This window comes from Pseudophryne corroboree, chromosome 2 (assembly GCF_028390025.1).
Source record: "Pseudophryne corroboree isolate aPseCor3 chromosome 2, aPseCor3.hap2, whole genome shotgun sequence".
NCBI classification, from domain to species: domain Eukaryota; kingdom Metazoa; phylum Chordata; class Amphibia; order Anura; family Myobatrachidae; genus Pseudophryne; species Pseudophryne corroboree.
This window is the reverse complement of record NC_086445.1, coordinates 454383992-454411440: the sequence shown is the minus strand read 5'-3', so window position 1 is coordinate 454411440 and position 27449 is coordinate 454383992. Positions and strand designations below refer to the sequence as shown.

The 27449-nt window shown below is 46.2% G+C and overlaps 1 protein-coding gene across 8 annotated transcripts in view; it reads right to left on the bottom strand.

The window, feature by feature from the left end:
• LOC135027842 (uncharacterized) overlaps nt 1-27449 on the bottom strand; it is a 1366020-nt gene that overhangs the window by 989574 nt on the left and 348997 nt on the right. For all 8 annotated transcript variants that reach the window (XR_010224289.1, XM_063953746.1, XM_063953745.1 and 5 more), the window contains exons 34-36: nt 25216-25359; nt 9484-9629; nt 1808-2000 (exon numbers count right to left, since the gene is read on the bottom strand). Coding sequence is in view for 7 of the 8 variants with exons in the window: in XM_063953746.1 (XP_063809816.1) it covers nt 1808-2000; nt 9484-9629; nt 25216-25359 (483 nt within the window). In the remaining variant the exon portion in view is untranslated. The remainder of the gene's footprint in view (nt 1-1807; nt 2001-9483; nt 9630-25215; nt 25360-27449) is intronic.

Genomic DNA, 27449 nt, shown 5'->3' with positions numbered 1-27449 from the left:
TATACATGGCTTGCCCTCAACAGGAAGCTTCGCAGACACCATATGGAATCCTCATGTATTCCGCTCTGGGGTAGTCCTGCATTTCCTCCTTCCCTCTCCAATTCTAATTTTCAATCCTAGTGCGATAAAGGTCTAAAGATCTAATGTGTCCAAAGTTTTTGACCCAGGAGGGAAAATCCTCCAATTCTCTGAAATTAGAGACAAATATTGCCTACCACAATACCATTTCTATATGTATTTACAAGTGAGGCATTGCCTTTCCCATCCTCACTATCCTCAACCTCCTGCTCTAACGGGCCCATTTCAGACAGTGATTACATTATGTGAGCGTACATCATATCGGACCACATTTATTTATTCTCTGATAGCCCAACTCCCCTCAGAACTTTGATAGAACAAATTGCTCCTACAATGGCAAAAAAGATATACCCACCCTTATATATTCTGCACAACTAAGTAAACATTATGACTCTACTATGAGAATTTTAACTTTTGCCTATTTGCAAGAAGGACATTTACTCACATTACAGAGAGCTCTCTCAGACAAACCATGCCCATATAATACTTCAATAACAGGGGAATGCCTTAAAAGCCATTACCATTCTACATAATTCTATCACAATTTCTGGGAATGTGGACACATAAGACGTTTTGTTAGCGCCGGGAGGCGCGTGTCCCGGCCGTTGCCGTGGAGTCGGGACGCCACACCTCCCGCTGACCCCCGCCTGGTGCCTAGCAACAGGCGGACGCTGGGCGCAAGGTTTTCTGGTCCCCGCCCGGCGCATTGCAACACTAGCACCGCAGGCACCACCTGACCACGAAGAGGGGTAACGGAGTCAGGAGTAGAGCACGAGTTGCTACAGACATCAATTCTATCTGCAGCTTTACCTGTGAGTACTGGTACTTCCCAGTTGTCGCATACTCCCCTGAGTTCCAAGTACTCATCCATAACACATTTTTGGAACAAAGTGGTTTCCTTTATTAACACACTTCTTCATATTCATGTTGTACCTGACCCCTTAGTATGTTTATGTGCAAACTTCTCGAGCTGGGACCTAGGTCCACGTAGACGAGATATATTACCATTCCGGACAATTCTTGTTACAGTATCCAAGAAGATTATCCTCACACACAGGATTTCTAAATCCAAGCCTTCGTTGTTAGAAGTTCATAGAAAATTGATGCAAATTTTATATTTTGATCGAAAATCAGCACTAAACAACATAGTGGTTGGAGTTGGTAGCTTCTTTAAACATTGGGGGATTTACATTGATGCTCTTCCTCCAGCCACCCAAACCCAAAAATTTACGTTTTTTAAAAAACTGAATGGTATTTACCCAGACAAGTTCTGCTAGATACTTAATGTCTTAAGGTGTTTTGACTGACTGTGTAGCTTCCCTCTCCCTCTTTCCTCTGGTGTCTCTCTCCTACCCTGGTCTTGTTGTGTGCTTGACTTTATATTTTTCTCTGTTGTTTACTGTTCTCACAGATCGTATTATCTGATATAATGTTCTATATCAAAGTGGTAATATCCTTGATTCTGTGATGACATGCTTGTATTTTTATTGATGTTTCGACCTATACTTGTATTATGTATTAATACCTAGAATGTGCCATATCTTGTTTTGGTTGCTTCATTTCATCGTTGACTGTTACTATTGTCTTTTCTTTTGATGAAAAATTCCAATAAAACAGAATTTAAAAAAAAACTATCATGATTTTATTCTATGGAAATTCTATGATAATAGTAAAACCTCATCATTTATTTGTGACAATACCTTTTGGCGCAAGAATAAATCATGCTTACTTTGGTTGTTTGCTGCAGTGTCCTCTTTAGTTCCAGGTGTGTCTATCACCACTCGCCGTGCCCCGGCACTGTGTATCACTCTCCTCCTATTGGTATGCTCCACTGCTGCTGACACTTGATTTTGAAGAGATGTGTTTATGCTGCTTACAAGCTGTGGCAGCCATATCTCTACAGGGCCGCTACATTCAAGAGGCTGCAATAGAAGTGAAGTTACTACAGTAGCCGTTCTATGCATCTCAGCAAGTAAGCCATAGGGGGTAATTCTGAGTTGATCGCAGCAGCGAGTTTGTTAGCAATTGGGCAAAACCATGTGCACTGCAGGGGAGGGGGGGGGGGGGGATGCAGATATAACATTTGCAGAGAGTTAGATTTGGGTGGGTTATTTTGTTTCTGTGCGTGGTAAATACTGGCTGCTTTATTTTTACACTGCAATTTAGATTTCAGTTTGAACACACCACACCCAAATCTAACTCTCTCTGCACATGTTATATCTGTCCCCCCCTGCAGTGCACATGGGCCCTCATTCCGAGTTGTTCGCTCGCAAGCTGTTTTTAGCAGCATTGCACACGCTAAGCCGCCGCCTACTGGGAGTGAATCTTAGCTTAGCAAAATTGCGAACGAAAGATTCTCAAAATTGCGAATAGAAAATTCTTAGCAGTTTCTGAGTAGCTCGATACTTACTCTGCCACTGCGATCAGTTCAGTCAGTTTTGTTCCTGGTTTGACGTCACAAACACACCCAGCGTTCGCCCAGACACTCCCCCATTTCTCCAGCCACTCCCGCGTTTTTCCCAGAAACGGCAGCGTTTTTTCACACACTCCCATAAAACGGCCAGTTTCCGCCCAGAAACACCCACTTCCTGTCAATCACATTACGATCACCAGAACGAAGAAAAAACCTCGTAATGCCGTGAGTAAAATACCAAACTTCTTAGCAAATTTACTTGGCGCAGTCGCAGTGCGAACATTGCGCATGCGCAATTAGCGGAAAATCGCTGCGATGCGAAGAAAAATACCGAGCGAACAACTTGGAATGAGGGCCATGGTTTTGCCAAACTGCTAACAAATTTGCTGCTGCGATCAACTAAGAATTAGGCCCATAGTGACATCTCCCAGACCTGTACATTACATAAATTATGTCACTAATAACATATCAACAACATACAAAGGGGTGCAAGTCTACAGCATTCTCAAGATTATGGCCCTCATTCCGAGTTGTTCCCTCGCAAGCTGCTTTTAGCAGCTTTGCACACGCTAAGCCGCCGCCTACTGGGAGTGAATCTTAGCATGTTAAAATTGCGAACGAAAGATTAGCAGAATTGCGAATAGACACTTCTTAGCAGTTACTGAGTAGCTCCACACTTACTCGGCAACTGCGATCAGTTCAGTCAGTTTCGTTCCTGATTTGACGTCACAAACACACCAAGCGTTCGCCCAGACACTCCCCCGTTTCTTCAGACACTCCCGCGTTTTTCCCAGAAACGGCAGCGTTTTTTCACACACACCCATAAAACGTCCAGATTCCGCCCAGAAACACCAACTTCCTGTCAATCACATTACGATCACCAGAACGAAGAAAAAACCTTGTAATGCCGTGAGTAAAATTCCTAACTGCATAGCAAATTTACTTGGCGCAGTCGCAGTGCGAACATTGCGCATGCGCAATTGGCGGAAAATCGCTGCGATGCGAAGAAAATTACCGAGCGAACAACTCGGAATGACCACCTATATCCTTAGCAGAAATGTAACAAACACATACTGTATTTGAGCTTGTTACATTAAACTTTGATTTTAAACTGCAGTTGAATTCTTACAACTACTAAGATTATCTTTTGTTAAATAAATGTGTCTAATAAGGTAATGATTGTTATTAATAGAATGTGGTAATAGAATAGCTCTGTTTGATAATAAAATTGCAAATTCGTTTTCCCACCTGGCTTATCATTTACTGTATATAAAGGCTCAGTGTGCAAGCTCAACCTAAGTAAGATAATGTATATAAACTATTCACTTAAATACATGCGTACTTTATAAAACACAGCACAAAAAATAAAGTAACAGACTAATTAGCTCAAATTCATGTTTTTATAATAAGTATTACTGTACATGTTCTATACACTTGAGTCCTCCCCTCACTGTGAGGTACAGTGAAATAATAATTCTAATTCTATAATATATGATCTCTTTATGGGGAACTGAAATAAAATGATAGATGTGTAAGCAGGATATTATTTTTCCTAAAGGTACCTTTGCAATTTCAGTTCAAATTACCGACCAGGTGACAGGTGACACATCATAGTACTTGCAGGGTGGAAGGAAGCAGATATTGTACAGCACTCGCACAGCTTATTTTTTTCATATTTCGGTAATTTAAGACCAAATGGCTTACTACTGTGCTTTTATACCTTTTCACTATACAATAGATTGAGACTTTAACATTTTAAAAAGATGTAAAGATAATATACTGTATATGAAACAGAGAATTTTGACAGCATATAAGAACCACTTGGCCCAGCTAGTCTGCCCAAATGTACACGCACTCACACACTAGGGTTAATTTTTTATTGAATTATTTTGTCAGGATCAGTGGTCGAAGTAGGCCGGTATGCAGCGGTATGGCATATCGGCACTTCGTTTCCACTGTCGGAAGTCAGGTTTTTTATTGAATTAAAAAGAGTGCAGCAGGAGGTGGGGGAAGTGGCCAGCCTGCTGGACTTAAAGGATGCTGCTCCCTTTCCCTGCGGGACACCCACATGGGGTGTGCCTGGTTCCTGTACCTGCCGCCACTGGAGCTGGTAGGATTTAAAATTAAATCACAATCCTCAACATGTCCCTCTCCCACACTGCATCCTCTCCCATCTAGTGTCACAATCCCCAGTATGTCCTGCTCCCACCCAGTGTCCCAATCCTCAGTATGTCCCTTTCCTACCCTGTGTCCTCTCCCACCCAGTGTCCCAATCCCCAGTATGTCCCGCTCCCACCTAGTGTCCCAATCCCCAGTATGTCCCTTTCCTACCTTGTGTCCTCTCCCACCCAGTGTCCCAATCCCCAGTATGTCCCTCTCCCACCCTGCGTCCTCTCCCACCCAGTGTCCCAATCCCCAGTATGTCCCTCTCCCACCCTGCGTCCTCTCCCACCCAGTGTCCCAATTCCCAGTATGTCCCTTTCCTACCCTGTTTCCTCTCCCACCCAGGGTCCCAATCCCCAGTATGTTCCTCTCGCACCCTGCGTCCTCTCCCACCCAGGGTCCCAATCCTCAGTATGTCCCTCTCCCACCCTGCGTCCTCTCCCACCCAGTGTCCCAATCCCCAGTATGTCCCTCTCCCACCCTGCGTCCTCTCCCACCCAGTGTCCCAATCCCCAGTATGTCCCTCTCCCACCCTGCGTCCTCTCCCACCCAGTGTCCCAATTCCCAGTATGTCCCTTTCCTACCTTGTGTCCTCTCCCACCCAAGTGTCCCAATCCCCAGTATGTCCCTCTCCTACCCTGTGTCCTCTCCCACCCAGTGTCCCAATCCCCAGTATGTCCCTCTCCCAACCTGCGTCCTCTCCCACCCAGTGTCCCAATCCCCAGTATGTCCCTCTCCCAACCTGCGTCCTCTCCCATCCAGTGTCCCAATCCCCAGTATATCCCTCTCCCACCCTACGTCCTCTCCCACCCAGTGTCCCAATCCCCAGTATGTCCCTCTCCTACCCTGCGTCCTCTCCCACCCAGTGTCCCAATCCCCAGTATGTCCCTCTCCCACCCTGCGTCCTCTCCCACCCAGTGTCCCAATCCCCAGTATATCCCTCTCCCACCCTACGTCCTCTCCCACCCAGTGTCCCAATCCCCAGTATGTCCCTCTCCTACCCTGCGTCCTCTCCCACCCAGTGTCCCAATCCCCAGTATGTCCCGCTCCCACCCAGTGTCTCAATCCCCAGTATGTCCCTTTCCTACCCTGTGTCCTCTCCCACCCAGTGTCCCAATCCCCAGTATGTCCCGCTCCCACCCAGTGTCCCAATCCCCAGTATGTCCCGCTCCCACCCAGTGTCCCAATCCCCAGTATGTCCCTTTCCTACCCTGTGTCCTCTCCCACCCAGTGTCCCAATCCCCAGTATGTCTCTCTCCCACCCTGCATCCTCTCCCACCCAGTGTCCCAATCCCCAGTATGTCCCTCTCCCACCCTGCGTCCTCTCCTACCCAGTGTCCCAATTCCCAGTATGTCCCTTTCTTACCCTGTGTCCTCTCCCACCCAGGGTCCCAATCCCCAGTATGTCCCTCTCCCACCCTGCGTCCTCTCCCACCCAGTGTCCCAATCCCAAGTATGTCCCTCTCCCAACCTGCGTCCTCTCCCATCCAGTGTCCCAATCCCCAGTATGTCCCTCTCCCACCCAACGTCCTCTCCCACCCAGTGTCCCAATCCCCAGTATGTCTCTCTCCCAACCTGCGTCCTCTCCCACCCAGTGTCCCAATCCCAAGCATGTCCCTCTCCCAACCTGCGTCCTCTCCCATCCAGTGTCCCAATCCCCAGTATGTCCCTCTCCCACCCAACGTCCTCTCCCACCCAGTGTCCCAATCCCCAGTATGTCCCTCTCCTACCCTGCGTCCTCTCCCACCCAGTGTCCCAATCCCCAGTATGTCCCTCTCCCACCCTGCGTCCTCTCCCACCCAGTGTCCCAATCCCCAGTTTGTCCCGCTCCCACCCAGGGTCCCAATCCCCAGTATGTCCCTTCCTACCCTGTGTCCTCTCCCACCCAGTGTCCCAATCCCCAGTATGTCCCGCTCCCACCCAGTGTCCCAATCCCCAGTATATCCCTTTCCTACCCTGTCTCCTCTCCCACCCAGTGTCCCAATCCCCAGTATGTCCCTCTCCCACCCTGCATCCTCTCCCACCCAGTGTCCCAATCCCCAGTATGTCCCTCTCCCCCCCTGCGTCCTCTCCTACCCAGTGTCCCAATTCCCAGTATGTCCCTTTCTTACCCTGTGTCCTCTCCCACCCAGGGTCCCAATCCCCAGTATGCTCCTCTCCCACCCTGCGTCCTCTCACACCCAGTGTCCCAATCCTCAGTATGTCCCTCTCCCACCCTGCGTCCTCTCCCACCCAGTGTCCCAATCCCCAATATGTCCCTCTCCCAACCTGCGTTCTCTCCCACCCAGTGTCCCAATCCCCAGTACGTCCCTCTCCCACCCTGCGTCCTCTCCCACCCAGTGTCCCAATCCCCAGTATGTCCCTCTCCCAACCTGCGTTCTCTCCCACCCAGTGTCCCAATCCCCAGTATGTCCCTCTCCCACCCTGCGTCCTCTCCCATCCAGTGTCCCAATCCCCAGTATGTCCCTCTCCTACCCTGCGTCCTCTCCCACCCAGTGTCCCAATCCCCAGTATGTCCCTCTCCCACCCTGCGTCCTCTCCCACCCAGTGTCCCAATCCCCAATATGTCCCTCTCCCAACCTGCGTTCTCTCCCACCCAGTGTCCCAATCCCCAGTACGTCCCTCTCCCACCCTGCGTCCTCTCCCACCCAGTGTCCCAATCCCCAGTATGTCCCTCTCCCAACCTGCGTTCTCTCCCACCCAGTGTCCCAATCCCCAGTATGTCCCTCTCCCACCCTGCGTCCTCTCCCATCCAGTGTCCCAATCCCCAGTATGTCCCTGCGTCCTCTCCCACCCAGTGTCCCAATCCCCAGTATGTCCCTCTCACACCCTGCATCCTCTTCCACCCAGTGTCCCAATCCCCAGTATGTCCCTCTCCCACCCTGTGTCCTCTCCCATCCAGTGTCCCAATCCCCAGTATGTCCCTCTCTCACCCTACGTCCTCTCCCACCCAGTGTCCCAATCCCCAGTATGTCCCTCTCCCACCCTGCGTCCTCTCCCACCCAGTGTCCCAATCCCCAGTATGTCCCGCTCCCACCCAGTGTACCAATCCCCAGTATGTCCCTTTCCTACCCTTTGTCCTCTCCCACCCAGTGTCCCAATCCCCAGTGTGTCCCAATCCCCAGTATGTCCCGCTCCCACCCAGTGTCCCAATCCCCAGTATGTCCCTTTCCTAGCCTGTGTCCTCTCCCACCCAGTGTCCCAATCCCCAGTATGTCCCTCTCCCACCCTGCATCCTCTCCCACCCAGTGTCCCAATCCCCAGTATGTCCCTCTCCCAACCTGCGTCCTCTCCCACCCAGTGTCCAGTCCCCAGTATGTCCCTCTCCCAACCTGCGTCCTCTCCCATCCAGTGTCCCAATCCCCAGTATGTCCCTCTCCCACCCTACGTCCTCTTCCACCCAGTGTCCCAATCCCCAGTATGTCTCTCTCCCACCCTGCATCCTCTACCACCCAGTGTCCCAATCCCCAGTTTGTCCCTCTCCCACCCTGTGTCCTCTCCCATCCAGTGTCCCAATCCCCAGTATGTCCCTCTCCCACCCTACGTCCTCTCCCACCCAGTGTCCCAATCCCCAGTATGTCCCTCTCCCACCCTGCGTCCTCTCCCACCCAGTGTCCCAATCCCCAGTATGTCCCTCTCCCACCCTGCGTCCTCTCCCACCCAGTGTCCCAATCCCCAGTATGTCCCTCTCCCACCTTGCGTCCTCCCACACCCAGCGTCCCATTTGCCAGTATGTCCCTTTCCTACCCTGCGTCCTCCCCCAACCAGCGTCCAAATCCCCAGTATGTCCCTCTCCCACCCTGCGTCCTCTTCCACCGAGCGTCCCAATCCCTAGTATGTCCCTCTCCCACCCTGCATGCACTCCCACCCAGCATCCCAAACCCCAGTATGTCCCTCTCCCACCCAGCTTCTCCCAATCCCCAGTATGTCCCTCTCCCACCCTGCATCCTTTCCCACCCAGCATCTCCCAATCCTAAATATGTCCCTCTCTCTCCCACCCTGCAGCCTCTCCCACCGAGCATCTCTCCCTTCCTCTGTCCCTCTCCCCATTATGTCCTTCTCCCACCTTGCATCCCCCCCCTCACCCAATGACCTGTCCTCCTCAGTCCTTCCTCCACCATGTGTCCTCCCTCTCATCCAGTGCCTCTTAAGGACACGCCCATTGTGACTGGCCACACCCCTGTTTTGGTGCGACACCCTCAAGTGGACACTATACCTCTTTTAATTTTCCATATCCCCACTTCAAAATTCTCACTTCGACCACTGGTCAGGATCCAATTAACCTACCTGTAAATTTTGGGATTGTTGGAGGATTAATTGCAAACATTAAATTGTGTTTACCTATTTACTAATTTATTATTATAGGAGGGTTTGTTTTTCTAATTAAGTGAAATAATTTATTCCTGATTACATTATTTGGTGACCAGTGGCTTATATTTTGTTAGAATTTTAGTTTGTATTATTATTATTATTATTATTATTATTATTATTATTATTATTAATAATAATAATAATAATAATAATAATAATAATATATTTTTTTAGTTATTATTTATATTTGGACGTTAGTCTTAAATTATTTAAGTTTTAGACATTTTATTTTAATAAAATTGTTATCCATTGTTTTAGGCACATCTCCATTCTTCTATTGTTTGAATCTATATTTTTTGTTCATTAGAGAAGAAGTTTAGAAAGCACTGTTGAAATAATGTCATGGAAATGAGTACATAACTTTCCTATTTAGTCATGCTGCTACAATATTAGCTTCCTATTACAGTATACTTCTGTCCAATGCATGCACATCAAAGTAAAGGATTTTTTGAACTCACCTTGGTAAGATGCAGCTCCTCACCTAGAAAGCTTCTCACTCCCAAAATTTGTTGGCAGCCTTGCTCAGAACTGGTTTGATAAATAAGACTGTGCACATGTTGAAATATCTTCATTATGTATCCACTCAAAACATCCAGATCATAACCTGTTACCAGGCAGATAAAAATATAGTATTATATATTAATACATGCTTTAAAAGTAAAACTACCTGTACCTCATATTACCCCAAAAATGTCTCTATTGCAAGCAGCTGTGGCGGCTCCTAACTTTCCTATGTAGGGGGGCTGCCGCTATCCACGTCAGTAAGCAGAGAAGAGTCTCATTACTGTACCGTGTCCTGCCGCCTGAGCACTGCGGCGGACAGGGTCCGGGTAGTCGCAACTTGAATACGCATGTGCTAACCCCGGCTTCTATGGACTGCATCGGCTGCAGCCCACAGAAGCCAGCTAGGCAGGGAGTGGCTTCCTACAGGGTGACATGCAGGTAGGACTTCCAATTAGTGATGAGCGGATTCGGTTTTACTCGGTTCTCAAAACGGCATCTTATTGGCTATCCAAAACACGTGACGTGACATCCGTGAGCCAATAAGATGCCGTTTTGAGAACCGAGTAAAACCGAGTAAAATCGAATCCGCTCATCACTACTTCCAATAGGAAGTCACTGCCAGTCTCAGCGAAGCCACTGAGCCAGTGTAGTCACACACACTGCAACTGACTCAGCTGAGCTCACTCAAGTGACAGATTTTACTGGGTGGGCTGTAGTCCTGCATCCCATAGGTAAAATCCACCACTGATTGCAAGTAATATTGGTCTACAGGTCATGGTCCAAACACAGTCTACAATAATATTGACTTTTAGGCCTAAATTACCTCATAGATCGGTGGTTCTCAAACTTTTTTGAATCACGGCGCCCTAGAGTATCACAATTTTATTCACGGCACCTCTAGGCCAAAAGTTTCTTATTGAGAAATTTAGAAAGAAATATGAAATTAAGTAGATTGTGTTTATATGTCATCCTTCAGTTATGTGGTGAGGGACAAGATTTGCTTCTGCTTGTCCACATATTTTATGATTGGCAGCCACCAGCACTGGTTTTGCCTATTACATTGACCATAAATAATTAGAATTGGTCCTGGACCACCAACCGGAGGCACTCCTGCAAGTGTCATGAGGCACCCCAGGGTGCCACGGCTCACAGTTTGAAAACCACTGTCCTAGATGATCCTGATTAGATATAATGTCGTAATCAGAACTGCACTACTTGAATGGGTTGGATACGAGATCCCGGCACTTGGGATGGGATTTCCAGCGGTCATGATCCCGGCACTTCAATTAATGTCGGGATACAAGCGCTAGCATTCCCAGCTGTGTCAGGATTCCGGCGTCGGTATTCTGACTGCCGGCATCCTGACTGCAGCCCACTTCAACGGTGCCAAGTTAGTATAAAGCATTGCATGGTGTATTCTAATAACAACCTTATACTAATTTGTAGACAGCATTCTCATTAATAACAACAGAGATAAAAGGGCCCATGTTTTAAATTTGGCTGCAAATTATTTTCCCTTTCTTGTCTGTACATAAATTTATTTATGTTTTATGTGCTATTATTATTTACAAATATAATAATAATAATAATAATAATAATAATGTTTTACTATTATTTTTCCTACATTTATGAATGAAACATTTCCAAAGCCATTTGTCTAAAGGGAGATAAATCATACCCCTTTCACACCGCAGCTTATACCCGGTATTTTGCCGTTTTAACTGGCTTCCTAAACGGGTCAAGCTGCGTTGTGAAAGGGTCCCCTTCAATTTACCGTTTTCAAAATACCTGTATTCTGAAACAGTAAAAAAGAAGGGTCCTACCCGTTTCAGTCCCATTTCACTGTGCAGTGTGAAAGGGTCTGAAACGGTATTTGCAAGCCCCAGCAGGTCATAGGCTTTCTCCATGTGTGATGTCAGCAGCCACAACCAGGAAACAGCTTGGAAAACACAGGAGACACATGTGAGAGTGGCTTTATAAACGTTTAGACTGCAAAGCCATTATAAAATGTCTAATTGGAGTGATGAAGAGGTGAGGGAGCTGCTTTAGGATCAGAGGGGATGAGGAAATCTGCTACCAAATTACTGGGACAGTCAAGGATACCCTCATATATAAAAACATAGCAAAAATGCTTCAAGCTGCTGGGTTCCATCGTACGACTATCCAAATTATTAATAATGAATTAATTAATAATTATTAATAATGTGTGGGCCAGAAAAGTCCATTTATAATGACAACCACTGTTTTCTATGGGTGAAACGGGTTCAGTGTGAAAGGTACCAAAACGGTAATGAAATGGTAATTTACTGGTTACAACATGAGATGTGAAAGGGGTTTAACTGCTCAGACCCGTTTTAAGAACCGTTTCAAATACCATTTCAAAAGCAGGTTTTGCGATGTGAAAGCAGCATCAGAGTGTTAACCAACTGTGCAGATCAATGTAAAGTTAACAGTACAGGGTTTCAGGGACAGTCAGCTTCCTATCTGATAAAGGGAATGACAAAGGGAATGATGACATGGTCAGTGCAAAATTTGTTTAAAAAAAAACAAACATCTAATTTTGACATTTTTTTTTACAAGATCATGATCACGTTGGAGGTTTAGTTAGAAAAAAATTTGAATTTAGAAATGAAATATGGCCCACAAAGCTGACCAACACATATAACAACTAAAAAGCCTTGTCTGCCCTAGGTAAATGATAGGGAGTACTGAGATTCAGTATACATTTTTTATTTATCTACATTAAGATGGCAATTGACAATGGGCCTGATATAGAAGTGGACATAATGGCATGCGCTGCTGCGATTGCGTCCGCAGTGTAAGTGCAAAGATATGTTAATGACTCATACGCCGTCTTGTGTATTCCGGCATCTCACATACAAAAGTGAAACACTGCTTGCACAGTGGATCTCTGAGCGAGTCTATGCAGTCTCAGAATCATCGCCTCACCTAAGACACCTGGAACTCTCCTGCTGCAAACTGATTTGCAGCAAAACACTTAAGCAAGTCCTGAAAATGGTCCCCACACGCCTGCATTATTCTAGCCACCCCCATTAACTCCTCCAAATGCTGGCTGCCTGTCAGTCACTTTGTGAATAAATCCTTGTTGCTACTTCTGTCGCAAGACCACTGCGCCATATACGGCACATGGGCAGTGGCATAAAATTGCTCCGCTGCGTGCTACAGCGACATAGCACGCGCCTCTGAATCACGCCCAATGTGGTTTTGTGGAAAGAAATAAAGACCTTTTTATCATATCACTTTGTTGTAGTCAACTAAACATGTGATAAATAACTAATATGGACTTTATGTAAATGTCCATTTAAATGTGGTGTTATCCAAACTATGTCAGACAAACATTTGATGCACAATCCCCTAACAACGAGCTAATCCTAAAAATATTGCGTGTTACAAACATATACACTGAAGCCAATCTGTGAAAAAAGAAGCAACATAGGGGGTAATTCTGAGTTGATCGCAGCAGGAACTTTGTTAGCAGTTGGGCAAAACCATGTGAACTGCAGGGGAGGCAGAGGTAACATGTGCAGAGAGAGATAGATTTGGGTGTGGTGAGTTCAATCTGCAATCTAAATTGCAGTGTAGAAATAAAGCAGGCAGTATTTACCCTGCACAGAAACAAAATAACCCATCCAAATCTAACTCTCTCTGCACATGTTATATCTGCCCCCCTGCAGTGCACATGGTTTTGCCCAACTGCTAAAAAATTTCCTGCTGCGATCAACTTGGAATTACGCCCATAATACAATATTTTGCTGCGGAGACAGAGACTAGTTAGCCCACCTGGTCTAAAGGAACATTATCATTATTATCTAGATTTGCTATATAGCTGAGCAGGGACCGTTTTTAGACATAGTGCTACTACGCATTTATTGTTAAATTACAACCTGCATCATGATGTTTTATTTTGCTGGCTGGGAGCTGTAGTTCATTAATGATTGTGGAGCCACAGCCTGCCTAAGCTTGACAAAAGGTAATAAACAATACCTAATTAACAACATAAACATCCAGTCAGCTATATATTTATTAAAGAGAATAGCATCGCTTATTAGAGCCCCAATCCAATGACAGGATACTGGAAGATATCTTTTCATTACTAATAATGTTAGAAAGCTGGAACAGTATAACTGACAGAATCCCATAGTTGATAATAATATCAGATTGAAAGATAGAGCATTGTGACTGACAGATCACCACTGTGAACAAGCTGAAGCATTCTGTCACCCCGCTGATACCATCAGCTGTTGTTTGCGAATACGCAGCGCTTGATGTTGGAATGCAACAGAAAAAGCTAGCGGGAATCAACAGCAAGTGCTGAGGAGGGGAACATCCTGAAGTACAAATTAACATATGTAACTCCAGAGTGACCTAAAATGCCTCTGATGCTTTATTTATGGCCAAGCTTGAGAACAAGAGTGAATTAAATGCTAGGAGAGCTCACAGAAGGCATAAAATATGTGCGGTTTGATGAATATCATGTTGTTTGGAACAATAAACCAGGGATATTGGATCACAGACAGATTGGTTTTATTGTCAGCTAAAATTTAAAAGCATCTTGTGGGTTGGTACGTGAGGACTGCACACACATGAAAGTTGACTTTTCAGTCTGCAATGGATAGACAGCATATAGCGTTGATATACCAATGTGCTGAAAAATCGTTGTGTTCTTTAAAAATCCGTAAAAAAAATAATAATAGGATTTTAATAACTACCGGTAAATCCTTTTCTCGTAGTCCATAAGGGATACCGGGGTTCACTTAATACAATGGGGTATAGATGGGGTCCAAAGGAGCCGGTGCACTTTAAATTTCTTCAACTGGGTGTGCTGGCTCTTCCCCTCTATGCCCCCTCCTAAAACCAGTATAGGCAAAACTGTGCCCGAAGGAGAATGGACATACTTGAGAGAAGGAACATAACAACAAGTGGTGAGATTCATACACCAGCACACCAGTAACATAAAACGACCAGCAACGGCTGGTAACAAACAGCAACAGCTGAACAGGTGAACTTTTCGAAAAGAAAAACCTGGGCGGGCACCCAGTATCCCTTAGGGACTACGAGAAAAGGATTTACCGGTAGGTATTAAAATCCTATTTTCTCTAACATCCATAAGGGATACTAAAGTTCGCTTAATACGATGGGGATGTCCCAAAGCTTCCAGAACGGGCGGGTTTGTTACCCAGGCCAAAGAGGATTGGGCAGGCTGTGCTGCAGCAGTCTCCACACGTTCCCGCCGGGAACGTGTGGAGACTGCTGCAGCACAGCCTGCCCAATCCTCTTTGGCCTGGGTAACAAACTTATAGAACTTAACAAAAGTGTTCTTTCCCGACCAGGTAGCAGCTCGGCATAGTTGCAAGGTCGAGACTCCATGGGCAGCCGCCCAGGAAGACCCCACTGATCTCGTAGAATGGACCTTCAGAAACTGTGGAACAGGTTTGGCTGCCGACACTAAGGCTTGTTGTATAGTCAATCTAAGCTAACGAACAATGGACTGCTTATAAACAGGGCAACCCTTTTTCTGCGCATCCTAGAGCACAAACAAGGAATCTATCTCAGTTATCCGAGCTGTCCTTGATATAAATCTTCAATGCTCGCACAGCATCCAACGACTCTGGAGGAGCAGAAGTGCCAGAACTTGACAGGACAACAATTGGTTGATTCAAGTGGAACGCAGAGACAACCTTCGGCAGGAACTGCTGCCTAGTCCTGAACTCCGCTCTGTCCTCGTAATAGACCAGTAGGGAGTTTTACACGATAGGGACCCCAATTCTGAAACACGTCTAGCAGAAGCCAGGGCCAGTAACATCACCGTCTTCCACGTGAGGTACTTGTCTTCTACCGTCATCAGAGGTCCAAACCAGGAGGACTGTAGAAAATCCAACACTACATTGAAATCCCAAGGTGCCGTGGGCGGCACAAAAGGAGGTTGTATGTGAAGTACCCCTTGCAAGAAGGTCTGAACTTCAGGCAACACTGCCAATTTCTTCTGGAAGAAAATAAAGATACCTGCAATCTGGACTTTTATAGAACCCAGACGTAAGCCCTTATCCACACCAGCCTACAGGAAATGTAAGAAATGTCCCAAGTGGAACTCTGCAGGTGGATACGTGCATTCCTCGCACCAAGAGACATATCGTCTCCAGATATGATGATAGTGTTCTGACGTCACAGGCTTCCTGGCCTGAACCATGGTAGCAATAACCTATTTGGAAAAGCATTTGTGAGCTAGGATGTGACGCCCAACCTCCATGCCGTCAAACGAAGTCACCGTAAGTCTGGGTAGACGAACGGTCCTTGTTGAAGAAGATCTCTTTTCATTGGCAGAGGCCAAAGGTGTTCGACGGACATGTCCAAAAGATCTACGTACCACACCCACCGAGGCCAATCCGGAGCATTCAGAATTTCCTGGACTCTTTGATTCCTGATTTGCTTTAGCACCCTTGGGAGCAATGGAATTGAGGGAAACAGGCAGACCAGCCGGTAAGGCCAAGGCGACGTTAGTGCATGTATTGCCCTCACCTGAGGGCCCCTGGTTCGTGAGCAATACCAGCAAAGCTTCTGGTTGAGTCGAGAAGCCATCATGTCTATTGTGGGCAGCCCCACAGGTCGATGATCTGCTGAAACATCTGTTGGTGGAGACCCCACTCTCCCGGGTGGAGATCGTGACGACTCAGGAAGTCTGATTCCCAGTTGTCCACTTCCGGAATGAAGATTGCGGATGTTGCTCTTGCATTTCTTTCTGCAAAGAGGAGTATCTTTGACACTTCTCGCATGCAGGCTCTGATTTTTGTCCCTCCTTGTTGATTTATGTTAGCCACTGCCGTGGCGCTGTCCGACTGAACCTGGATCGCATTATCCCTGAGCAAAGGAGAGGCCTGAAGCAGAGCATTGTAGATCACCCGAAGTTCCAGAATGTTGATCGGAAGCAGGGCTTCATGGGCTGACCACCTGCCCTGGAACTGAGCCCATTGGGTGACAGCTCCCCATCCTCTCAGACTCACATCTGTCGTGAGGAGTAAGTTTGAGGATTGTAGCCACCACAGGAGGGAAATCCTGGCATGAGGTGACAGCCGTATTATCCAGTGCATCTGAAGATGTGAGCCGGACCACTTGCTCAGGAGATCCAATCAAAATGTTCTGGTATCCGCCCATGGTGTGACAGAAGCTGAACAGTGTGGTCTATATGGAGCAATAAAAGCTCCCTGGATCTCGCTTTTATCAAGAGATAGTCCAGGTAAGGGAGAATTATTGACCCCCTGGACCCGGAGCTGGAACATCATCTCCGCCATCACCTTTGTGAAAACCCTCGGAGCTGTAGACAGGCCGAAGGGTAGCACCTGGAAATGGTAGTGATCGTTCAGCAGGGCAAACCGCAGGTAAGCCTGGTGAGGCGGCTAAATCAGGATATGGAGATAGGCGTCCTTTATATCCAGCGAGACCATGAACTCCCGTTCTTCCAGACCCGCAATCACTGCTCGCAAGGATTCTATCTTGAACTTGAAAACCTTTAGGTAAGGGTTCAAGGATTTTAGATTCAGAATGGGCCTTACTGAACCGTCCGGTTTCGGTACCACGAACAGGTTGGAGAAGTAACCCTCTCCCTGTTGTTGTAGTGGCACTGGAACAATGACTTGGGACTGGACCAACTTTAGGATGGCCTGTTGCAGCGTAACTCGTGTATCCTCCAAAACTGGTAAGCTTGATTTGAAAAATCCTTAGGGAGGAGCGCTGTCAAACTCCAGATTGTAACCATGAGAAATTAGGTCCTTTACCCAGGCATCCTGGCAGGAGCTTTCCCAGATGCAGCTGAAGTGACGCAGTCGAGCTCCCACCCCGTGATCCCCTCGGGGAGGTGGGGCACCATCATGCTGAGGCCTTAGTGGAAGATGAACTGGTGCTCTGTTCCTGAGAACCTGCGGCTGCTGGATTTCTTGTCTTACCTCTGGTGCCTCTGGTTACATTGGAGGCACCTCTGACCCTAGATCTAAATCTGGTACGGCCCCGGGTAGAAACGTCTAGCCAGAGGGGCCCCAGAGGGGAGAAACGTGAATTTCCCCATAGTAACCTTAGAAATCCAGGTATCCAACTCAACCCCAAATAGCCACTCCCCTGAGAAGGGAAGAGACTCCACACTGCGCTTGGAACCCACGTCCGCTATCCACTGACGCAGCCACAGGGCTCTGCGTGCCGACACTGCCATGGCAGTAGTCCTAGCATTAAGAGTGCCTATTTCCTTGAGAGAATCACACAGGAAGTGATGAAACGCATCTAGGACTCCTCACAATACTCTGCTGAGCACTGGGTATCCTGGTCCTTATTTACCGGTCTACACAGCGCCACAGCTGTTGGGCCCTTGGACGGCTGCCGTTAGCTGCATTAGACGCCGTCGATAACAAGCCGCCCTGCCCGAGGACGCTCGGGCTCGACCATCTCCACGCTTCTGCAAACAGGTCCCCATTACAGCATAAGTGGGATAGAGTGAGTAACGGCTATAGCAAAAGGCAATTCTTTGTACAGCTTATGTGCGGCACACATGGAATCGCCTGTGCGCATTTAATCAAAAATGCTTATTTTAATATACGGGACCCCAGTTTTTAATTGGTCCACTTATTTGGATTATTTGTCTTATTTGGGACTGAATTTTTAATCTGTAATACTGAGAATAATTAGATACGTGCACTAACTGGATTGTTACATAATAACATCGACTATTACATAATCTGATTGCTAGTTGCAACTGTATCTATATGGTGCGGTTTGTATTTTTATATTGTTTAATCTGGATATATATGTGCAAATAAATTACTTGTTATTTTTAAACCACTGGCTTTTGATGTAATCTAAATGGTTCCCTAGCACGACCCTTTATATATACTTTTAGTGTCTTGGATGTGTCTTATGAGGGTCAACGGAGTAACCAGGGGCATATCCCAACCAAGACCCTTTTGAATTTGAGTCGCCCATGTATGAATGGCATGTGTCATCCAGCAACCCGCAAGCACAGGTCTTTGTGATATGCCAGCTGCTGTGTAAACAGACTTTTGTGTAGTATCTATTTTTCTATCCCCAGGGTCCTTTAATGTAAAGGAGCCTGGAGCTGGCAGTACCAACTTTTTTGACAGGCTGAAGACTGATACTTCCACGGCTGGGGGTTCTTCCCAATTTTTTCTACCTTCTAGGGCTAATGGGAAAGTGTGCAAAAACCTTTTTGTCACCTATTTTTATCAGGATTTTTCCAGGCTTGCTTAAACATGTCATCTAGTTCCGGAGAATCAGGGAAAGTGACACTGAGGTTTTTCTGTGCTAAGAAAAACAACTGCGGTGCTGCAGCGTCTTCTAAAGGGATTTTTAACACATCCCTGACAGCCAGTATGAGGGGCTCAATACCCTGTGCAGAATTTGAATCCTCCGTAGTAGGATCTAATTCCTCTCCCTCCTCCTTTCTCAGAATCTGAGAGTAAATCAGGCAGCCCACGTTTATGTGGCCCTGAAATAGGAAGGAGGCGTTGTTTATCATCTGCCTTTGCAGCTAGGTCTGCGACAGCCTGCTGCAGCTGTTGTGTCTTCTGAGTATTAGCAGTGAGCTGGGATGACATATCTGCCATCATAGTTTTTATGGTACCAAGCCAGGATTGCTTCTGACCCTCCCCCCCAGCCTCCTCACTAACCTGGGAGGACTGACTGCATTGTTCACATTACAGGGAACCATCCGTAGAGGGAGAGAATCTAGTGTGACATACACTGCATAATTGGTGTTTGACCATGTTTACAGTAGACACACACACATGTATTACAATAGCAAGCCTGCCTTACTGTATGTGAGGAGGAGACATAGAATGAGAGAAGAACAGCACACCCAAGCTTGTCAGGCTCAGTGAGACTGCAAGCTGTATATACACTGCTCAAAAAAATAAAGGAAACACTAAAATAACACATCCCAGATCTGAATGAATGAAATATTCTTATTAAATACTTTGTTCTTTACATAGTTGAATGTGCTGACAACACAATCACATAAAAATTATCAATGGAAATCAAATTTATTAACCCATGGAGGTCTGGATTTGGAGTCACACTCAAAATTAAAGTGGAAAAACACACTACAGGCTAATCCAACTTTGATGTAATGTCCTTAAAACAAGTCAAAATGAGTCTCAGTAGTGTGTGGCCTCCACGTGCCTGTATGACCTCCCTACAACCCACACAAGTGGCTCAGGTAGTGCAGCTCATCCAGGAAGGTACATCAATGTGAGCTGTGGCAAGAAGGTTTGCTGTGTCTGTCAGCGTAGTGTCCAGAGCATGGAGGCGCTACCAGGAGACAGGCCAGTACATCAGGAGACGTGGAGGGTGCCGTAGGAGGGCAACAACCCAGCAGCAGGACTGCTACCTCCGCCTTTGTGCAAGGATGAACAGGAGGAGCACTGCTAGAGCCCTGCAAAATTACCTCCAGCAAGCCACAAATGTGCATGTGTCTACTCAAACGATCAGAAACAGACTCCATGAGGGTGGTATGAGGGCCCGACGTCCACAGATGGGGGTTGTGCTTACAGCCCAACACCGTGCAGGACGTTTGGCATTTGCCAGAGAACACCAAGATTGGCAAATTCGCCACTGGCGCCCTGTGCTCTTCACAGATGAAAGCAGGTTCTCACTGAGCACATGTGACAGACGTGACAGAGTCTGGAGACGCCAAGGAGAACGTTCTGCTGCCTGCAACATCCTCCAGCATGACCGGTTTGGCAGTTGGTCAGTAATGGTGTGGGGTGGCATTTCTTTGGGAGGCCGCACAGCCCTCCATGTGCTCGCAAGAGGTAGCCTGACTGCCATTAGGTACCGAGATGAGATCCTCAGACCCCTTGTGAGACCATATGCTGGTGCGGTTGGCCCTGGGTTCCTCCTAATGCAAGACAATGCTAGACCTCATGTGGCTGGAGTGTGTCAGCAGTTCCTGCAAGACGAAGGCATTGATGCTATGGACTGGCCCGCCCATTCCCCAGACCTGAATCCAAATGAGCACATCTGGGACATCATGTCTCGCTCCATCCACCAATGCCACGTTGCACCACAGACTGTCCAGGAGTTGGCGGATGCTTTAGTCCAGGTCTGGGAGGAGATCCCTCAGGAGACCATCCGAAACCTCATCAGGAGCATGCCCAGGCGTTGTATGGGGGTCATACAGGCACGTGGAGGCCACACACACTACTGAGCCTCATTTTGACTTGTTTTAAGGACATTACATCAAAGTTGGATTAGCCTGTAGTGTGTTTTTACACTTTAATTTTGAGTGTGACTCCAAATCCAGACCTCCATGGGTTAATAAATTTGATTTCCATTGATAATTTTTGTGTGATTTTGTTGTCAGCACATTCAACTATGTGTTGTCAGCACATTCAACAAAGTATTTAATAAGAATATTTTATTCATTCAGATCTAGGATGTGTTATTTTAGTATTCCCTTTATTTTTTTGAGCAGTGTATATCACGATGAAACACCGGAGTTCTTGTCCTTTTCAGGACACTAATCGTGTACAATAGCGGCTCTCCCCCTTAGTTACACCCCTGTATCAGTTTCCTAAGTATCCTTGAGTGTTTGGAGGAGCTGTGTGTCCTTGCTGCTGCAGCTGTAAGCAGAGGAAGGCGCCAAAGCGCCGCTAGTCCCGCTCTAAGGAAGCTCCGCCCCCTGTAATGGCGCTGGAGCTATGTAGTTATTTATACTGGCAATATCTCCTATTTAGTGTAAAACATCACATAAATGCTAGTTTTCACCACCGCTGCCAGTGTACACAGGGGGCCTATAGCGGATCCCCCCAGGGAGGGTTTCTGTATGCCACCCTGCGATTACGCCGTACTAAGAACCGGGGAACCCCCCTAGCGGGGTCCGCGGTTTGTACTCACCACTCTTTTCACCTTCAGGCTATGTTAGGGCTGTGCGGCATGCTGCGATTGCATTCGCCAAGGTGCAATGCCCTGCAGTACTAACAACCTCTCAGGACGGTGGTCCTGCAGCGGGGAAGCAGCTCTGGCACCTTAAGAGACCGGTAACTGTCCCTCCCCCCTAACTCCCACGATGCAGGTATGCTGTTGTCCAAACAGTATACCGAAAATAACAAAGTTTAAAATAAATTGAAGAAAAAATCCTCTGGAGCTCCAGAGTGTGCATCCTCTCCTGAGGGCACATTTTTCTAAACTGGCTGTAAGAGGGGGCATAGAGGAGAGGAGACAGCACACCCAGCTGAAGAAATTTAAAGTGCACCGGCTCCTTTGGACCCCATCTATACCCCATCGTATTAAGTGAACCCCAGTATCCCTTATGGATGTTAGAGAAATTATCATTATTATTGCTTTATACAGTGCTGATCATGTTACGGTATGAACTGCTGTTCAAAGAATATGCTATAATTCACATCAGTCCCAGCTTCTTTGGAGCTTAGCCTACAGTGTATATTCTCTACTCTGCACACAGAACACTAGGGTACAAGAGGTCACTAAACCTACCAATATGTTTCTAGACTTTAGGTGAAAACTGAAGCACTAGGAGGAAACCACACACAAATTCAGGAAAATATACAAGGAACTACAGTAGGAGCCCTAGTCAGATTCTTCAAACCCATGACTAGCACCTTGAGGCAGCAACGCTTACCACTATGATACTGTCCTGGCCAAATGGTTACATTTTCTATGGCAGATAATTTCCACCCTTAATATTCCAATATTTGCTGAACATTATTTCCCATGATGCTTAGCATGGGCAGAGCTCAATGTACAGTATAATCAAACCCTATTCAACATTAAAAGCAGGCTATCTTTACTGCTGTTCGAACTGTGATAGTACTACTGGTATGAGGGCAAGAGGGTTTGCCAACCCTTGCCACAGATGCACAAAGACATTTATACGTTTTCAATACCAACAGCTAGTTCCAGTATAACAGCTAGTTCCGGTATAACAATAGCTGCAGTGGTAGCAGTGATGCCATTGTTAGCATGGAACTGCATGCATTGCTCCAGATTCAACTAAAAGCAGCCCGGAGAACCACTACTCTGGACGACAGGAAGTTAAATAAGACTTTAGTAGCTACAAATTCAAGAAAAGTCACTGTGGATTTATTGCCATAATGGGGCAGGTTGTAATTTATGAGCCTATTTGTCAGTCAGAATCAAAATGCGGCAATTGAAAAACAGCTATCGATGCTATTTAGCAAAATAAATTCTCAGTTATACTGGACTGGACCCAGCCTCGCAGACGTGTGCATGTGTAAAAACAGTTTGATTTCTTTCTAAAAATAGGGGGGAACAAAAACACAAAATATGATTGAATTGCCAGAATAAAGCATTTTTCTTTTAAATAATTTGTTTCTGTTTTCGCCATCCTATGATACTGACAAGCCTGTGTGGCAACAACATAGATTTTGCATCGATACAGGTCCTGTCATGATACTTGATGAATATTCTTCTCCAAACTGTCATGCTTAGCAGATATTTTCATATATAAGGCAACGTAATAACTATCTATCCCCATTATCCTTTGAGAAATATTGGCCTAATTCAGATTTAAACGTAAACCCAATAGTTTATATACAAATCAGATGGCTGTGGGGCTGTGCAGGCGCAAGACCCATTCTGTGCATGTGCGGAACAGGTTAGTGATATCACTCACAGCACCATCAGCTGCAACATGAGTGACATGCTGCAGCATTTGGAGGGAGGAGCGGGAGCGGCACCCAGCATCTTTCTTCAAAACGGTGGCGTGTTGCCCTGTTTTGTAGGCGCGACAGGTCCAGGGTCTGCGTTGTCAGGTGCATAATTACTGAACTCGGGTGTCCGGATCCAACAGCCAGCCTGAGTAAGCTTCAGCTAACGCAGCTTGGGGGTGATTCCAAGTTGATCGCAGCAGGAAATTTTTTAGCAGTTGGGCAAAACCATGTGCACTGCAGGGGGGGCAGATATAACATTTGCAGAGAGAGTTAGAGTTGGGTGGGTTATTTTGTTTCTGTGCAGGGTAAGTACTGGCTGCTTTATTTTTACACTGCAATTTAGATTGCAGATTGAACTCACCACACCCAAATCTATCTCTCTCTGGACATGTTATATCTGCCCCCCCTGCAGTGCACATGGTTTTGCCCAACTGCTAAAAAATTTCCTGCTGCGATCAACTTGGAATTACCCCCCTTGACCGCTGTCTGGAAACATTGCAAATTGCGAGCGATGGTGATCAGAGACTGCTTCCTCAGATGCACACAGAAAGCGTCTATCTCCTACAGACACCTACTGCTGCATTGCATTTTAATTACACGGAATTGCACAGTTGCTTCCGTGCATATGTGCAATTCCTTACAAACATGAATTAGGCCCTATGTCCCTTAATTTTTAAATTATCAACCCCTCAAGTTTTAGATATTACGTTAGTATGAGGTTACTTTTATTAAACAACCCAAAAATGATCAGAATTGGTGAGTTTGGGATTCATAACATGCTGGAACTTGCCAATCCCCCAAGAAATCACAGATCTTAGGAAAGGCTTCGCGGGAATCGGCCCGTACATGTATGGCCCGCATAAGCTACATCACCTAATTGCAAAGACCTGAGCTAGCACATGAGCTATCAGCAGCAAACACTGTGCACAAACATTTGTGGTTTGTTTTTCTTTCATAACCAATGAGGCAAATGTATGTAGCTTTTGTCAAGGGCACTAATTGTACAGTATAAGCACAGGGTTGGACTGGCCCACAGGGGAACAGGGGAAACCACTGGTACCTCCTCCTCTAGGAATCTGGTTCCAGAGTGTGCACTTGAATTGTGCATTATACATATTATCTACAGTTATTAATCTGGTACATTATCATGCATGCACTAACAGTATTTACTATATATCTCGATCATTAGGCCCAGATAAATACCCCTAAGCATGGGCCTCTACCACGGCATTCCCCAGTGGGCCCTCTATGCCCCAGTCTGACACTGTATATGCATAGTGGTACTCGAGCAACACCGTAATCTAGTGCATGGCCATCTGTGTCTAGACAGTGCAAGTTATTTTCAGAAGCAAACATGATTGCCTAGGATCAGAATATCTGATCTGCCATTCAATAAGTCAGTCTACTAGTGTGAACTCGGTAATAACTGGATGATCCACAGTTGTTCATATCTATTCCATACTTAGGACCGGATTGAATTAGCCTTGAAAGCTTACTGCGCAAGGTAAAGGATGGTAGCCTCAGGCAACCACGGCGTGGTAAAAGTGCGTCAACCCATAGGTTTCCTGGGATAAGTACTTGGAGCTGAGGGTTAACGCGTTTGCAGCACCAGCTAAAAGAGCACTTACCACGGATTTCTTTTTGAGGCTCTCCGAGGCTTGAACAGAAATCCGTATTAATTGCATCTTGCGAGCTTATTGCAGCTGCCACGGGCTGTAATTGAGTAGCCCCAACCATGGGATTAGCCCATGGTTAATTTCTGTGGCTAATTTAATTTAACCCTTACTGTAACCTCTTATTTACTATTTAAAAATGAAGAAGGTGTCTTGCCAAATATTTTAATTTAGTGATGAACCCTCTCTCCATAAGTGGCAGAATCATTAGGGTCCAGAGTTCCGTACCACCTGTCATTCTGGAGTAAGTTGCTATTAACAGTAAATTCACCACCAGAAGTGACAAAGTTATACAATTACTCACCATAGCACACAACATTGAGAGTATCGTCAGAGGACAAAAAGAACAGTCTTGGAAAGACTTGTCTCTTCCGCTCCAAGTGAAGTAGGATGGCACGTTGGCAGCGCTCAAGTTTGTAGTTCATCATGTCTAGCAGAGACTGCAGTCCTGGAGAAAACAAACACTCAGTTAATACCAGTCCACAGTTATGCTATGTTAAAGGACTTTTATTATAATATCTTCAGGTCTCTCTTACCTAAGTTTTTCGTCATATCTTGACTTTTCCAGAATCCCTGTTATCTGTCACTTTATGTAAGTGGAGCAGACATTCAAGGGATCCCTTGGGGTTGGACTGTATACAGTTAATAGATAGACAGTGTGTAGCTAGACAGTCAATAGATAGACACCATATGTTAGACAGACATTAGGTCGACAGGGTCCAAAGGTCGACATGAAAAAGGTAGACAGTACAAAAGGTCGACGGGGTCAAACGGTCGACAGGGTCAAAAGGTTGACATGCAAATGGTTGACATAAAAAAATAGACAATTAAAAAAAATTTTTACATGTTTTTGGACTATTTCATACCTTCTCTATCCATGTCGGCATAGAGTTGGCTATAAACCTTGTGGCGAGCGCAGCGAGCCCTGTGAGGGGATGCCTTTCTACAATTGGGGGTCCCAGATGACAAAACTATCCACACACACCACAAAAATGCAAAAAACATGGTGTCTACCTTTTTTTATGTCGACCATTTTCATGTCAACCTTTTGACCCTGTCGACCTTATGTCTGTCTAACATATGGTGTCTATCTATTGACTGTCTAACTAGACACTGTCTATCTATTATCCACACCAGGGTTGGACACGTGACAGTTTTTTAGTAAGAGATATGCATTTTCATACTGCACCAGCACAATACTTACACATGTCTGGAGCATATTAATAGGGGTGAACAGGGTATGGCAAGTGTAACTTGAGGGCAATGTTATAGTTATTCTTTCCACACCAACAGCAGCAAGTCAGAAAAAAAATATATAACAACCATAAACCATATAAAACTAGTATATAACCACAAAAAAAACAAAAAAAAAACAATTACAATTACAAAAGAAAAATAGAAGGCAGAGCACCACAAAAATGTTTTTTAGTTTGCAGATTATGGGGTATGTGCAATTCCGGGCGAATTGCGGCACTTTTTAGCTCGTTTTTAAATTCGACACAATTCAACCGTCGAATTCCGGCAGGTGGGTGCCGGAATTCGACATATTCAATAAAAAACGAATTTGACAGTCCCGCTGTCGAAAAACAGCCGATTTGACGGATTTTGGGTCGATTTTTAAAAATGTTTAAAAAACCCGGAAAAAAAATTGCGTGTGGTCCCCCCTCCTAAGCATAGCCAGCCTCGGGCTGTTTGAGCCGATCCTGGTTGCCAAAATACGGGGGGGGGGAAATTACAGGGGATCCCCCGTATTTTAATAACCAGCACCGGGCTCTGCGCCTGGTCCTGGTGCAAAAAATATGGGGGACAAAAAGCGTAGGGGTCCCCCGTATTTTTTGTACCAGCACCGGGCTCCACTAGCTGGACAGATAATGCCACAGCCGGGGGTCACTTTTATACACGCCCTGCGGCCGTGGCATTAAATATCCAACTAGTCACCCCTGGCCGGGGTACCCTGGAGGAGTGGGAACCCCTTCAATCAAGGGATCCCCCCAGCCACCCAAGGGCCAGGGGTGAAGCCCGAGGCTGTCCCCCCCATCCCTGGGCTGCGGATGGGGGGCTGATAGCCTTGAGTAAAAAGATAGAATATTGTTTTTTGCAGAAGAACTACAAGTCCCAGCAAGCCTCCCCCGCAAGCTGGTACTTGGAGAACAAACAAGTACCAGCATGCGGGGGGGAAACTGGCCCGCTGGTACCTGTAGTTCATCTGCAAAAAAAATACCCAAATAAAAACAGGACACAGACACCTTGAAAGTAAAACTTTATTACATACATGCCGACACATACATACTTACCTATGTTGACACGCCGACTGTGTCCATGTCTCCACTGCCGACGTGCGGGGTACCTGAAAATAAAAATTATACTCACCTGATCCAGTGTCCGGTTATTGTAATCCATGTACTTGGCAAAAAAACAAAAAACGAATACACGAACCAGCCGGACTGAAAGGGGTCCCATATTTACACATGGGACCCCTTTCCCCGAATGCAGAGACCCCCTGTGACTACTGTCACAGAAGGTCCCTTCAGCCAATCA